Source organism: Chelonoidis abingdonii, chromosome 1 (genome assembly GCF_003597395.2).
Source record: "Chelonoidis abingdonii isolate Lonesome George chromosome 1, CheloAbing_2.0, whole genome shotgun sequence".
Classification (NCBI taxonomy): Eukaryota; Metazoa; Chordata; order Testudines; family Testudinidae; genus Chelonoidis; species Chelonoidis abingdonii.
In genome coordinates, this window is record NC_133769.1 from 196,804,376 (window position 1) to 196,820,365 (window position 15,990).

General features: G+C 40.2%; 1 protein-coding gene across 4 annotated transcripts in view; it reads right to left on the reverse strand.

Moving 5' to 3' along the window:
• Positions 1-15,990, reverse strand: part of APP (amyloid beta precursor protein) — a 384,911-nt gene that overhangs the window by 21,174 nt on the left and 347,747 nt on the right. For 2 of the 4 annotated variants that reach the window (XM_075073302.1, XM_075073298.1), the window contains 2 exons: positions 10,049-10,270; positions 4,399-4,452 (listed from right to left, as the gene is read on the reverse strand). In XM_075073302.1, coding sequence (XP_074929403.1) covers positions 4,399-4,452; positions 10,049-10,270 — 276 coding nt within the window. The remainder of the gene's footprint in view (positions 1-4,398; positions 4,453-10,048; positions 10,271-15,990) is intronic. The other 2 variants (XM_075073299.1, XM_075073304.1) reach the window with 1 other exon arrangement.

Here is a 15,990-nt window from a genome sequence, read left to right on the forward strand (position 1 = left end):
CTCTTTCTATAAGTCTATAATATATAACTAAACTATTGTTGTATGTAAAGTAAATAAGGTTTTCAAAATGTTTAAGAAGCTTCATTTAAAATTAAATTAAAATGCAGAGCACCCCGGACCAGTGGCCAGGACCCGGGCAGTGTGAGTGCCACTGAAAATCAGCTCGTGTGCTGCCTACCCCTGCTGTACACTATGAAGTTCTCATTGTATGGAACAATTTTTTGTAAGGCAATAAATACTTAATTATTTATAAAATTAGAATTGAAAAGAAAATACAGCTCGAGGCTGACTGCTCAGCATATGAGGTTTTGGATATCTCCCTACCTTTTTTACCTTCCCACTGACCTCTTTATTCTCTTAGCTTACTTCCTTTTAGGGAGAAGAGAGAATAGTGAATGTATTTAGGCACAATTCTACCTCTGTTCCATCTTTTGTGTATGACACATTGGAAGCAGTGTGCGCTGAAGCATTAGGCTTCACTTCAAAAGTCTGTCATGCAGATGCTGCATCTACATTAGGAAAAGTTGGTCACATGCAACACCACTGGCTACAGGCAATTGCTCAGAGAAACCCCTCTCCCACCCCACTTTTTAAAAAACGTAGACTATGTTGGGAGTTTACAGAGACTGCTGTACTCTAGGTTCAAGAGCAAGCCTTCTTTACATGACTAGCAATAGTGGAACTGCATAGGTGAATGATGCAATAGATTTTTTCTGAGTGAAGGCTTTGGAGACTTGGTGCCATTTTCTCAGAAACCTCACCACTCTATGGACTGGACAACTCTTCACATTCTCTAACATCTTCTGACATGACTGCTCAGAGGAATGATAATTACTAGGCGACTAGACTCCACATGAAACTGTTGCTACAGCTGATAAGACTGTGAGCAGCCGGGCTAAGAATCAGTCTGATATACCTAAGCTGCATTATTTCTCATGGTGGGTCCTGATCTAGGTGTGATCTCAAGAAGATCCCATTGTTTGCACAGAAGAAAGGTGGTGGTTGTGAGAACTTCCTATTTGGCAATACATCAGCCATTTTAAAAAAATGTACATGTGGAGGCCTTAAACATCTGTTTGTTTTTTTAAAAGGTTCTGAGCACCCATTGGCAAGTCCAACAAGTTAGCTCATGGCAATAGATTTGAGTCAAGATGTTCATTTGTTTTCAAGACCACAAGGAAAGCCTGATCATGGATGACAGACATCAATATTTTCACCCTGCAGAAGCAGAAACTGAAGAGTCAAGATGATGAATGAGGACCCTTAAAGGGAAACCAGTTTGGAATTGCTACAATTTTAAAAAAATTGTTTACAGTAGTGTCTGGTATTTCACCTGCCTTTGAGTCCCTCTGCTAATATTTGTGGTTCTACAAACACATCCTCCTATTTCACAATATTTTTCTCTACTCTACTGATGTACAAAAGAATAGCCAAAAGAACACTTGAAAGCTGACCTTCTATACAAAAGATTCAGTGAAACCAACTATATACAAAGCAAAATATTGTTTCCTTCTTTCAGTTATAATAAATTGAGGTTTTACTTGTAATAAGTGGTTAAAAATTCAGAGAGAAGGGTAATTTTTAAGTTTACAGCATTCCTTTTGCATTTAATACTTTGAGTTTGATTAATTATCTACTTTAGTTGGAATTTTGGAAAGATATTATCCTATACTCTATTACCACTTCTTGGACTAGTGTACATGCCTCATAAATAGCTCTGAATGCTTCAGAAGTATTTTTAAATTATCTAAATTATAACTTGAGTGTGTGATGGAAAATCAGGTGGGTATTTGTTGCTAGACATTCATACTTTGAGCAGACTGGCGGAAAGTCTCTCTATGGTATTTACATATCATTTGATCTGTCTTGATCAGGTTTTTAAGAATTCAGTATGTCTACTGATAATATGCAGTGGCTCCATTTACTATAACTCCTTTTGTTGCAGAGATCAGAGTCTAAGTGAAAGTTATTTAATTAAAAACCTGGCAAATAAGGTTGTTGGAGCCTAATGAATAGTTGTTTGGTTCATCCTAACATCAGATGGCCATTAACAGTGCCCTCCAGACTTCCTCATATAAGTCAGCACAGAGACCTCTGAGTTCTGTGAAAACATTCTCTCTTACCTGTGCATAGACAGGGTGGTGAAGGATACTATGTTGTCTCTAATATATATAGTATATTATGATATGTTGTACAAGGAATCTTGGAATGCTGCCAAGTCATATACTGTACTAGAAACAGAGTAAGTCCAATCTAGCAAAGGATGCATAAATGTTTCCATCATAATCCTCTGTTTTTAGTAATTACTTGAATAAAGCTTTTCCTTGTAGCTTAAAATGGATTTTTTTAAATTACAGCATCCATATGAGGTAGGAAAGCATTACTGCTATTTTACAGACAGGGAAGCAAGGCAAAGGGTAAATTAGTGACTCACCCAAGATCATACAGGAAACTTGCTGATGAACTGGGAAGTGATGCCAGGTCTCCTGAGTCCAAGTCAATACTCTACCTACTAGACCAGCCTATTAACGTGGGCATTTCCTGACCTGAGCATTTAACCACATACATGCAAAGGGAACTTGACAGTTTTTTTTCATAGAATCTGCGAATGTTTTAAAAAAGTTAATAGGCTAGAAATCCATTAGACTTTTCTGAAGACAAAAAATATCTGGAAGCGCAGATGTTTCAGAAGCTTTACCAGGTAATGTAAAAGGGATATGCCATTGTCAATTAGTGCAAAAATTAATACAAGGTAGCCACTTTCCCCATCTTCTTCTAACTGAACCAAAGAAGTTGGTTTATTCCTACAAACTCAGGGTGCAGGCACAAAGATTAGTTCCAGCATTAGATTTAGAGTAAATGTGCTCATTTATTGGTAAGATTGTCAGTCTGCACTTACGTGGGATGGGGATAATCACAACAGGAACATTCACTTTAGGGGACTATAAGAGAGCAGGGAACTGAGACAAAGGGTAAATTAAGTGACTACAACAGGACCTCCTCAGCACTCAAACTCCATGTTAAAGGTGTAAGTGTTGAGGAGGCTGTTGCACAATGCCCCATTTGCACTGATCACCACCTAAAACTCAAGCAGTGAAGAGTTAAAGAAATACTTAGTGTAACTTATGAGCAGTAAAACCGCCCCCTCTCACTTTTGGAAATTTGAAGCTATAAAAAAATCACCTTTCAAAGTATCACAGCCCCTCTCAGAAACTAACATACAACCTTGGACAGATCATTAACTGCCACTGCCAGCCAAAGGAATGTACAAGAAGAAAGTAAAAACCCCATTATCAAGGGTTTAATGATAGCTAACACTTAATGAGATGAAGCCTGAATGTGGCAAACTGGAGCAAGAGTATATCTTCTCATATCAGTACCTACCAGACTTTCCACCCCTCATTTATGAAAAATATTTAACAACGAACATGGGTCTCTTAGCAGCAGGCTTTTGATTATGCATATGAAAATGCCAATCAACAAGATGATAAGCATAAATGAGTGAATAAGACATTATGCAGGAAAAAAACTATGAGAAGAAAAATCCTTGTAAAACAGACAGGTTACAAGGTTAGGATTAAAGTGTCAGTATATTTTGTGGGTTAGGGAGAATGAAGATAAAATATTCATATGCAGAATGCTGCATACAGTATGATATTTCTACCCCTCTTTAGAAAGCTCTATATCCCAGAAGACAAAAACACTTAGGTGCTATGAGGATGTTATGCTTGCTTTTAAAAAATGTGATGTTGCAGTGCGGAAATTCTGATCCAAGAACTGACTGATCTAATATCACTGATGTGCTGGAGGGAAATCTAAATTCTGCCATTAAGGGAAGGTTGGAGCGATTGCTCTGCCTTCAATGGTGTCAGACCTGAAGAGAGGCTACTCCTAGAAAGGACTTCTTTCCGAGCTTGTAAAAATACTTCTGAAGAGCAGCTTTGCCTTTGGAAATTGCATCAAGTGGCTGGTATTGAAAGAAATAAGTCCTGTCCCTGAACTATCTAAAAAGTTTTAATGGCCCCATCAATTTCCAAACTGTGGAAGCTGAACTCTGCATGATTATTTTCAATTTACAAAACACCATCTATTTTGTTTATAAAAAAATACACTACTTTTGCTACATGGGAAGAAAAAATGGACAGTTCCTCCAGTCTCCTTCCCCGTCCTTTTTGCAAGCACATACTGATATAGAGAGAGTACTCAGAGGCTTGGGGGGAAGATCTGTGAGAGCCCCCTTTAAAATTGTGGCTGCAATTCCCCATCTATACTGGTTCATGACATGACACTACAGTTTAATAGAGGGTAATAACAAAGAAAAGGATCATTTCAGCTCAAGCAGGTCACAGACATGCTGGGAAAAATACAGGTTAGGTAAAAGCCATGCAAGTTATATACCTGGTCTTGTGGTCAATCCTCTGTCTGCAGCTGGGCGGGCATCAACTGGCTCAACTGGGCATGTGCAAAAAAGAATAAAAGCAAACAAAAAACCCAAAATGATAAGTCAACTGCTCTTTTGTTGGGATAGTGCAGGAGAGACATATGCCATAAACAAAGTTATAATAGCAGCAGCTGGAAAAGAGTTGCCTTAAGTTAACCCTGGAAATAAAACGAAGGAGATAGAAACAACTTCAACAGTGTCTTTTGTGGCTGACATGTCCACCCAGCGCTTTATATTCTGGATACTGCTCAAAATTAGAAACTATCAAGATCAAAGAATTTTACAGTCAGTAGGGTAAGGCTTTATACATTGTATCCTTAGAAGCATCTTCCTACCTTTTTATTAGAATTGGGAACAGGAATTGGCATGAGTCCTTGCAGCAAGTTTTAATCACTGCTAATTTCTAAACATCCACTAAATCTTAGTTTATTCTTCCAGATTATTAACTTTGAAGGCAACAGTTATTAGAGATATATAGAGATATCTATCTATCTATCTAATGTAGTTTCTAATATATTTTGTTTGTATGCAGTAAAATTGTCCATCTCATTAGATTATCTTCCATTTTAAAAGTAGAAGGGGACTTGAAGAACAACCGTATTTCTGTGCCCTGCATTCACATCTTTAAATACTGTATATTCCCACACAGAGGCCATACGTGGCTGAAGACTGGTGTGATGCTTTTTGCAGCCAATTGGCAATAATGGTAAATAGGAAAGTGAATAACCTGACTCTTCATCCTTAACCTTAGCTAAACCCAAACTTGAGCCTGTTGGGGAAGTTTAAAAAAAAAACCCAAAACCAACGGTGTTATTCCTCCTCTCCGCCTTCTTAATTTTTTTTCCTTTATGTTACTTTGTGCTTCTTTGTTCCAGTGGGCATTGGAAGTGCCAAAATGGTACAAAGAACTTGGCTGCTGCTTTTGGTTGCTCTGGAAATATGGTGCAAAGTACTGAGTGTTGAAAGGGGCTTTTTTCAGGGGGATTCCACTGCTTTCTTAGCACAAGCCATGCTCCCTACATGGGGAAGTAAAAATGCATCAGTTATCAAACCATCTTCTTGGCAATTCAGAGCACCATCAGTAGCCCATGTGATTGCCTTCACTAGAAACTGCTTTTTGGACAATGTTAAATAAAAGTACAGCCACTAAACGTTTTCTCATCTAAGCCTTTTGCTACGTTACTCCAATTGTGGGCCACAGCCCCCCAGGCAGCAGCATTTTTCCAGTGAAAAGGATTGGTGCTCAAGGATTGAAATATCCTGCTACCGCAGAAACATTACCCTTACTCCCTCCTCTGGTGTCACCATGCTTCTTGCCCTCATCCAATTCCTGTATTCTCTGAACATTTCCACTCCCTGCTCATCTGACACCTGTATGCTGTTATAGTTGGTACTTCAAAGCAGGGACTGAATATGTTGTTGCAAAGGATATATAGACACTGCAGAAGTGATAGCTGAATGGAAGAGTAAAATTATGTCAATCACTGGAAAATCAGAACAGGCTGGGGCAGGAAAAATGGGGAAGAGGAGAAGGGAACTGCTTGCTGTAAATTGGTGTGGCTACAGGTGGCTGGCCCAGTACTTCTGCGGCTGGGGGAAGAAATAATAGTAATAGAACTTAACTCTGATACAGCTCTTACAACCCATAGTTCTCAAACTGCTTTATGAAAGGAAGGTAAGTATCATTACCCTCCCCCATTTTACAGATGCTGAAATTGACACACAGAGCGAAGTGACTTGCCCAAGGCCACAGAGGAAGGCTAAAGCTGAGAACATAACCTCGAGATCTGCAAAAGTAACTAGTGATTTTGGAATCTTCAGTTTCTAGGTGCCCAAATATGAGACACCTTAATGGGGCCTGATTTTCAGAAAGTGCTGAGCAGCAGCCTTCTGAAAATCAGGCCCTTTTTAAGGTTTTTCTAATTGGACACCCAATGTTGAGCCACTCAAAAATCATTAGTCACTTTTGAAAATTTTGGCTTGGCGCTCCTGACTCCTAATCCACTGCCCTTGCTGTACTGCACTGCCTTCCCATTACAGCATGTAGACATCCTTCCTGGGCAAAGGAGGCCTTGCAATTGTGTGCTAGCTGCTTTAGTGCTGTCAGTTACTTGGCAACACAAGGGGATTGTCTGCAATGATAAATGTTTGTATGCTTAGGGAAGAAGAGCCAAAGCAGCTGGAAACAGAGTAGAACAACAGTGCACATGTCTGCAAAACAATCCCCAGGCAGGGTTTCCTCACATAGGGAACAGCAGGTGGGCATATATCAGGTCATGAGGTGTGCATAAGGGAGAGCACTGACTTAAAGATATGTTCTTTGAAGAAAGGGTAGGTGCTGGAGGAAGATGTGAAGTGGTATAAGTCTGTAATGTACAGGATGACTATGTGCAAAGATATGATAACCACAGTACTAATAAGACACATGGCGTTACGCTCCACTCCGAGTTTTAAAGTAGTACACTAATTCTGCATGCTCTAAAACTGTTTGTATATATACTGACCTCATTTTCACATGCAAATATGATAATTTTAGGCACAAATCAGCAAGTGCACAAAATTGGAGCCCAATGCTGTTTTCCATAAAAGTTTGGCCCCAAGAAGTTCATTATTGTACCTACTTTTTTTTCCATGATGGGATGACTATGCAGGCTTCATTCTGTGTGCTCTTGCTTCACTTTATATCTAATATTAAGATATCTGATGGGAAAAGGAGCATTTCTAGTGCTTTATATGTAACTATTATTTAATCTGGAAGCACCCACAATGTGCTTTACTCTCCAAAAGGAAAAGAAGGGGCAGTCCTTCCCCAAAGAACTCAAAATCCAAGACAGACCAACTGGTAGGGGTAATGGTACAATTTTCCATGGACTCATGAGAGGTGAAAGTGGTGACTGGTCACAGCATGATAGCATAAGGTTACATTAACAAAAATTTAAGTTCAGAAAAAGATAGACAGTCTATTCCTCACTGAGGACAACTGTGTCTGTGGAGGAAAAACCCACAGGGTGAAAACACTGGCAAGAACTCCCATTTGACTTTGACAGGGTCAGGATTTCATCCTTAGTTTCTTCAGAAGTATTAGGGGAAGTATATCTAGCTAAGCTGAGCTAGACACTGGCAAATGTGATGGTGATGCGTTACTAAGCTAGAAATATGGTAATTTGTATTATAATTCATTGCTAAAATAAGAGTACCTGTGAAATTCCCTTTTCCAAGTTTTTTAAATACAAAATGCCTCTTTTCTTAGTCTTAACACGTGGACTTAAATTACCTTTTTCAAAACTAGAAAGGATCAGATTTTGTAAACCTGTCAATATTTCACAGTAACTGGAAGATAACTCACATGGCCAAAGATCTAAGAGTGCATGTAGGTTCATATTCTTCCTTGAATATAGTTTACGTTGGATATTTATTGGCAAATAAATTTAGTATATATGCGGGAGGAGCAGGGGACTTTCAGAAGTCTGAGGGGATTTGCTGGATCTTAGCAGGCTTAAGTTTAGACTGCAGAGAAATCCATTTTTCACTGGCTCCTTAACTTCTAAGCAAGGTATGCAAACAGTTGCAGATGGAAAGCAATTCTAATGAGAGAGAAACTGCTAAAAGTACAATTATTCTTTTACACAAATATGGAATACACAGGGAAATTCAGAATGAAAGTAAGAAGTCTCGCACTTAAATCATCCCCAATCACACCAGCAATTTTGCATATACTATATCTTGATGATCACTTAAACACAGCTCCAGAAGAGGGAGGTGCTAGACTGAAATACTAAATTATGACCTTAATGCTGGATTTGCCTGCACTTGTTCTTTCTTACCATCACTCAACTTCATGAATTCCTTTTTCAATGGTTAATTAAAAACATCTCATGCAGCTGTGACAATGTTGAGAAAAACACAACGTAACAGTTCATTTAGAATCAGTCTGTCATATAAATACATATTTAATTTACTTGACAGATATCAGTGTCTGTTCAAAAAATTTGTATTCTGATGTGCACGTTAAATCTAAAATGGCAACTGGTTTACCCAACACATTGTAAGGGCTGCTTTGGATAATAGCGAACGAAGTATGTTGTCTTCCAATGCCACAAAGGAATAGCATTGCATTCGTGTTAATGTTTACACTGAGAGAGTTAAAACTCCCAGGGCAAATGACTAACATTCAGAATTTCTGATCACCAGTATTTCAAAAATTAGATTTAATTCCATCTAGAGCAAAGCAGTACTAGCATCTGTAGCTTGGCTATTCATTAAACAACGATCAAATTACCAAAACACCCAAGTTAAAATTGTTAGATCAACCATATGCCACATTATCCAGAGACCAAGAATCTCCTCTAAGGTTCAGTCCTGCAGAGTACTCCTGTGTGGTGCTCAGCATCTCACATCGAACGGGTATTTCTATTATTTCAGTTGTTCTCTGTGGTGTATCTTAAATCTCTCTACAGGATTATTTTTTTAATCCTACATGTACTATGATTAATTATTTGTAAAGCAACAACGGTAAGAATATTCTTGTCTATAAAGACCCTTCAATACTCCTTGAATAGCCATAAAAGATTTACAAAGTAAACACTGAAAGTGCCACAACAGACTATTGTAGCACGTATTAAAGTGCCCAATAATCCAAATTAAACAAAGCAGAATTGTTTGTGCATCTTTATTGGGAATATATTAAAAGAAATAAGAACCACACATCTAGATGCAATTTATCTGCCTGTGGAAGCAACAGTGTCATCTTAAAGCAGCATTTATCATTCTTTCATAAATGCTAATTTTTCTCTTTCAATTAACCTTGACTAAGTTTCTCTCACTAACTGGTGGAGTTTATGCTTCCCTTTGTTAATTCATCTCAACACTTACACAAGAAGAAATTTAAAGGCAGTGAACAAGTAAGAGTTTTCTAGATTTCTGATTAATGTGGCTCAGGCACCTAGACAAAATGTGGCCTTTCTACTGTTCTGGCAGTAAAATGCCCAATTATTTTTAAATTTAAAGGTTAGATAGAAATGATTTAAAATTAAAAACATGAAAAGCATATGACTCTCTCAACTGGTTATTCCATGAGTTACACAAAGTACTCCTGCAGAAGCTTTCACTGTCCAGTTACAAAATGGTGAGTGCATGCAGAATGCCCTGGTAATAAATACTGGAAAATATTCTAATCAGTAAAATCACATGTATACTTATACCACAACGCTTTATTTTTAGTATGACTCTAGGGTACTGTGCTTATTCATTTTGATGCTAGCAATTAAAAGCTCCTGTTTAAGTGATTTTAAAATGCACATAATTCTAACACATTAACCCCATTAATTTATAGAATATCACTTAAATTTTGCTATTTTTATAATAAGGGAAGTAGATTAAATTCAACTCTGAGATTTATGATGTACTTAAACATCTGAGATGTAATCAGCATTCTCTGTCCTATTAAGGAAGCCAGGCAGGTGTGGCAGACCATTTCCCACAATCAGAATGTATAATTTCCTACTTAAGTTAAAAAGGCGAATATTTTTAGGACATGAATCAATCATCACACAACAACTCACTTCAAAACACTCTGGGTGGGGCCTTCTCTTAGTGATTCTAAATTACCTTCATTTTCAGTGTTGGCTGGGACAGAATCAACACCAAAAGGATGCCATGGCTGAAGGTCATCTAGGCTGAATTCTCCATCAACTGGAAGAAGTTCAACTGTGGTTTTAGTTTCAGTCAATGAAGGCATGAGGGCATCATTTCCATAGCTGATCCTGGGCTCACTGATCATATTGGCCAAGCCATCATCAGAGTAGTTTTGCTCTTTCTGAAGCAGTTCATCTGAAAACAAAACGAATACAAGAAAATATGTTGTCAATATATGAGGACTCCATTTCAATTTTCCTTCGATAGGAATTTATAATAGCAGATTTAATTTTTTGTAAGAAGTTTTAAGAAAGGAAAATAAAAGTTTGGCATGGTTAATATTTTTCATGCTGCTCGGTGAAACATTTTCCAAATGCCAACAAGAAACATTTGATACCCACGAAAGCTTGTGCCCAAATAAATCTGCTAGTCTTTAAGGTGCGATCGGACTCCTCATTGTTTTTGTGGATACAGACTAACATGGCTACCCTTCTGATATTTGATACCCAGTTTCCCCACCAAGACCCATGCTCTGATGCTCAATATCCCTTCATTCTGGGGCATCTCATCCTTTTGATGATCTTGATTGTTTTTTCCACATTTGGGAAAATTAAATTCATGTCAGTTGTCAATGTTACTCCATGTGTTAAGGTGGGCAGAAACTATGAAGGAATAGCTTCGTTCTTTCCTCTCCCAGTCGCAGCACATCATTATCTCTGCAATGCTCTTGATCTCTCTCTGCCCACTAATCCACAGTCCCAATACCACCTGGGTCTACTGGGACACTAAATCAGGAACATCTGTTTCTTTAATACAATTCAGATACTTTATCCAAACTACTGCAATATAATTATCATCTCAACAATCTCAGAGTAGTAGATACCTACAGTATCAACCTATAGTGTGAACCTATAGAAGATTCTATAAAACATACTGACCATAAACTTATAGCAAAAAATGAAAAAAAATATGAATAATACACTCAATCTTCTGAAAACAGAGATATCATTAATTATCCAGACACACATTTGTAATGTAGTACGTATTGTTTTGGGACTTGAAAAACTTAGTAAAAGAGCACTTCGTAGTCCCATGAACTACACACATTTTAGCTGTTCTGCTTCCCAAGATGCTAAAAATTAGTTGGATAACAACACATGCCCTTCCATGTCTCGTCACAGTAATTCCTTGTAAACGCTGTTGTGTCCCCTTGCCTCAGGGTGAGCAGATGCGCCTGCGACACTGCACTCCATAATGTTTTATGGAAATACGCTTATGAGTGTGAATATGATGTAACTGGACTATGCTTTATGCAAAAGGTCTCTTTAAGGTATCATTACAAAGCTTATAATCTACTGAGTGTCTTCATCCTATTTGTATGCATGTATCATTCTTGTATCTGAAGCTAGAAATATGAAATGTAACTCTGAGGTCCTATTGTAATTATGCAAAGTGTGGGCCCCTAATGGAGGTTTAGAATCTTGATGGCTCCTATTGACTAGGACAATTGGTTGTAAATGGTTCTGTTTACTTGCAAACCTTCCTGGGTATGTGCGGGCCAGAAGAATGGAGGTTGGGGTCTCACAGGACATGTGACCATGTCACCTGATACTGGAATCCATCTTAAGCCTGGTGCTTTTCCACTTAGGAGGACGGGTGGGGACCCAGAGACACAAAAGATTCCCGCCTTGTGCCAAAGCTATAAAAGGGGGTGGAACAGAACAGATTGCAACATATCTGAGGGTGAGATTTTACGTGTGAACAGTCTCTTAAAGTATTAGGCTTAGACTTGCTTGTTTTTGCTTTATTTTGCTTGGTGACTTACTTTGTTCTGTCGGTTATTACTTGAATCCTACTTTTTATACTTAATAAAACCACTTCTGTTTATTAATAAACCCAAAGTAAGTGATTAATACCTGGGGGAGCAAACAGCTGTGCATCTCTCTCTCTCTCAGTGTTATAGGGGATGGACAATTTATGAGTTTACCCTGAATAAGCTTTATACAGAGTAAAATGGATTAATTTGGGGTCTGGATCCCATTGGGAGCTGAATGTCTGGGTGCCCGAGATAGGTAACCTGCTGAGCAGTTGTAGGTAAAGTCTGCAGCTTTGGGGGCGTGGACCAGACCAGGGTCTGTGTTGCAGCAGGCTACCGTGTCTGACTCAACAAGACAGAGTTCTGGAGTCCCAAGCTGCCAGGGAAAACAGGCTCAGAGGTAATCTCAGCACATCAGGTGACAGTCCCAAGAGGGTTTCTAGGACCGAACCAGTCACAGCACTCTACCTCACTTTAGAAGATGTAGAGGAGGATGGTGGCCCATGTCATAAGTTCAGCATATATCCTTCAAACAGTTAAACAACAGCTAACTCAGACTCTGCTTTTAAACAAACAAACATATCCATGTGCACAAAAGTCAGGTGATTGGTTGCAGTACTTTAAGCCAAGGGACTGACCTGGCCTTGGAATTCTGGGTTAGCATCGAAGCACTCCTCTTCTGTCCCAGTCTCACCCAGCTCTACTCCCAGCGGGAGCAGCAAGTCTTCTTAACTGTCCTTCTAGCTCTCTATTGGCTCGTATCACCTTCTGCCCCTTCTACGCCTCTGGAGGACTATATCTCGCTGGCCAAAAATGATTTTTCTTAAGCAGGAAGTGTCAGGACACCAATGCCTTCAACAGGATGCTGAGATGGCTTGAATGACTCTGTCACACTCCCATTTTCTCATCTCCCATTCCACTGACTGTTTAGGATTTCCTCTCTTGCATCATGCATCAGATCTGATTGCAAACTCTTTGGGTATGGCCCATGTGAAATGCACCTGTATTTTGAGGAGCCTGGCACAGTTCTGGGCATTTTAACAAACAGCTGTCAAGAAGGAAACTGGTTAAGAATTGCCAATAAAGTGGCAGCTAATTAATAGTGCTGTTTTGAAAACACATGCTTTTTTCAGACATAAGTGACTGTAAAGGTCACACTCAGCAAAAAACTTACAACTGGTGATATGATAACTCTCATTAAGGATGGAGTCTTCACTCCCTTGTCAATACAAGCTACTGAATTTTTGTAGCTATATACTTACATTTGAATTTTGCAACGTTATAGGAAGTCAGAATTCTCTGCTATGCTGCCAGCCTCTTTAAGTCACTCTGAGGGTGCGAAAGGGTCTGAATTCTGTCCATAATTGACCAGGGGAGAATTCTCTGTATGGAAAGGAATTACCTGACAGTGTAAAGCTGGATCAGTTGGCTCCTGATCCATCCAACCTCTTGCTCCGGCAATGGACATTTGGGAAGAGAGAAGACTGCTTCATTATGCACTGGCATAAGGGATTTTATGCTAGTGCAGAGATGCCAACCGTGCTCTGAGACTTTTAGGGATTTTTATGAAAAAAAATGAGAGAGAAATTAGGGAGGTTGCTTGGACCATTCTCTCCCACCTCTGCTCTGAGGAACCAGGACCTCTCCCCTTTCCCTTCTCCTCTCTGTCTCTGGCCGGGAGGGGGAAGGTCTGTGTGTTCCCTTTTACAACCTGACCGCCACACCCAAACATGGAGAAAAGGAAGAGCTGCCCTTCGATGACACCTAGGGCCCTTAATTACCTTGGCCAGTTCCGGGACTGGACCTTTTTCCTGGGAAGATTGTGCTGGCCTGCTCTAGGTTCCATGGATGAGTTAACGTAGTCCAGCAGGGTCCACACAGGGCCGTTACAGAGCAACATGCAGCCTGTGGGTTCGGCAATGAACCCAGCAGTGCCCCAAGCCAGCAATGAGGCATCTATGGTGATGGTTCTTATTTTTGTGTTTCAGTGGGCAGAATGTGAATGGGGTCCTCACACAGGCCTTGCGGGGATCCTTCCACCAATTTAGGGAGTCAAGAACCTTCTGTGGAACAGATATCCTTTTGCTCAAGCTGTGTAGGCTGTTCTGAACCAGGCCTGGAGATATCTTGAATGCAGTCTGGCATGGCGTGTAATGAACATGCAGGCTGCCACGTGGCCTAGCATCTGCAGGAAAGTCTGTGCTGTGGTTTGAGAGCTCCTCTGAAGTATAGAGATGAAGTTGGTCATAGTGATGAATCTGTCTGTAGGCAGAAAGGCTCTGGCAATTGTGGAATCTGGGGTAGCCCCCATGAATTCAATGTGTTGGACAGGTGTCAAAGTGGACTTTTGTGTGTTGAGGTTTAGTCCAAAGGAATGGAAGAGGATCAAGGACTTGCAGGTTACAGACTGCACTCTGAGAAGGGACCATCCCTTGAGGAGTCAGTCATCAAGACAGAGAAAGACCATTATCCCCAATCATCACAATAAATAATAATAATTGGAGATATACCAATCTCCTAGAACTGGAAGGGACCTTGAAAGGTCATTGAGTCCAGCCCCCTGCCTTCCTTAGCAGGACCAAGTACTGATTTTTGCCCCAGATCCCTAAGTGGCCCCCCTCAAGATTTGAACTCACAACCCTGGATTTAGTAGGCCAATGCTCAAACCACTGAGCTATCCCTTCCCCCTAAATGAGGCCATCACCACCAAAAGGACTTCAGTAAAAAATTCTGTGCGCAGTCAAGAGACTGAAGGGGAGCACTACATATTAACAGTGATTGTTGCTAATTGTGAACTGTAGAAAGCATCTGTGAGCAAGATGCAACAGTAGGTGGAAATAGGCATCCTGAAGGTCAAGGGCTATGAACCAATTGTCCGGATCTAGAGATAGTATTCTTGTTGCTAACCTTAGCATCCCAAACCTCTGTGTCCAGATGAATGTGTTCAGAGTTCTGAGGTCTAGGACTGGCCTCCATTCTCCTTTCTTCTTGGGTACCAGGGAGAAACTTAAATAGAGCCACATCCTGATGAAGGGAGGGACTAAACATGGTGATTCTCATGAGACGGGACCATGAAAGAGAATTAGGAATGAGGATGAAGAAGTGAATGTCGTAGCCTGATGTAATGACTTCTAGCCCCATCTGTCTGATGTGATCTGCTCCCATAATGTTCTGAAATAAGGTCAGAGGTAGGGGAGGAAAGAGTGGAGGAAGCAATGGGGCCAGAAGGAGTGATTCATGGCTCTTAATCAAAATATCAAAAGGACAGAGGAATTTTTCCTCTGGTACCTAGGCCACTTCCTGGGTGGTTCCACAGCCCTCTGATACACGTGTAGACTTGGGCAGAATTTGATCTTCATTTTTTTTTGTAATTTTGACAGATATCACTTTTATTTTTAAGCATATTTTTAATTGGTATCAACTTAGGTTTTCACAGTTGTGGGAAATTAAGTGGGAGATTGAATTATTTAATGGCAGTAGATGTTGAGATTCAAAAAGCTAAGCTTTATTTGTAACAAGCCTAATTCACAGAATTTTGCCCATAAAATCTTCAGTTCCCAACAACTAGGATGTTGCGGCTAAAAACAAAATCTCGGGCCTTATGTTACAGGTACTAGATTGTGGGGCTGGTCACAATGGTTCTGGAGCTTGCACTGGAGCTGATGGTAGGATGTGTGCGTCAGCAGGTGCGAAGGCATCAGCTGGACTAATGGTGCCTCTGGATGATCTCTCTTGGTACCGGGCAGGAGAGATAAGTCAGGTTCCTCAAGGATTAGGAGATCCCTTGAGAGCAGGAATCAGTTTGGCACCAGTGAAGTAAGTTGCTGGATGACCGGCGTTATTGGTACTGGGGACAGGTAGCTGAGTGATCCACACATCCCTTATACTCCTGGCTGCTACCAGGATTGATACTGGGGGGAGCCAGAACTGATGCCAGTTTCTTTGAAGAGTCCTTGTGTACAAAGGGCTATGAATTGGGTCCAGATGCTGGTGCTAAACAAGGCTTCATTGTTTGGGAAAAACTCAAAGCCATTTTCAAGGGTCCGTGACACTCAGTCGGGAGGGCGGAAGAGGGGAGGTTAGGAGCCTCGGTGGTACA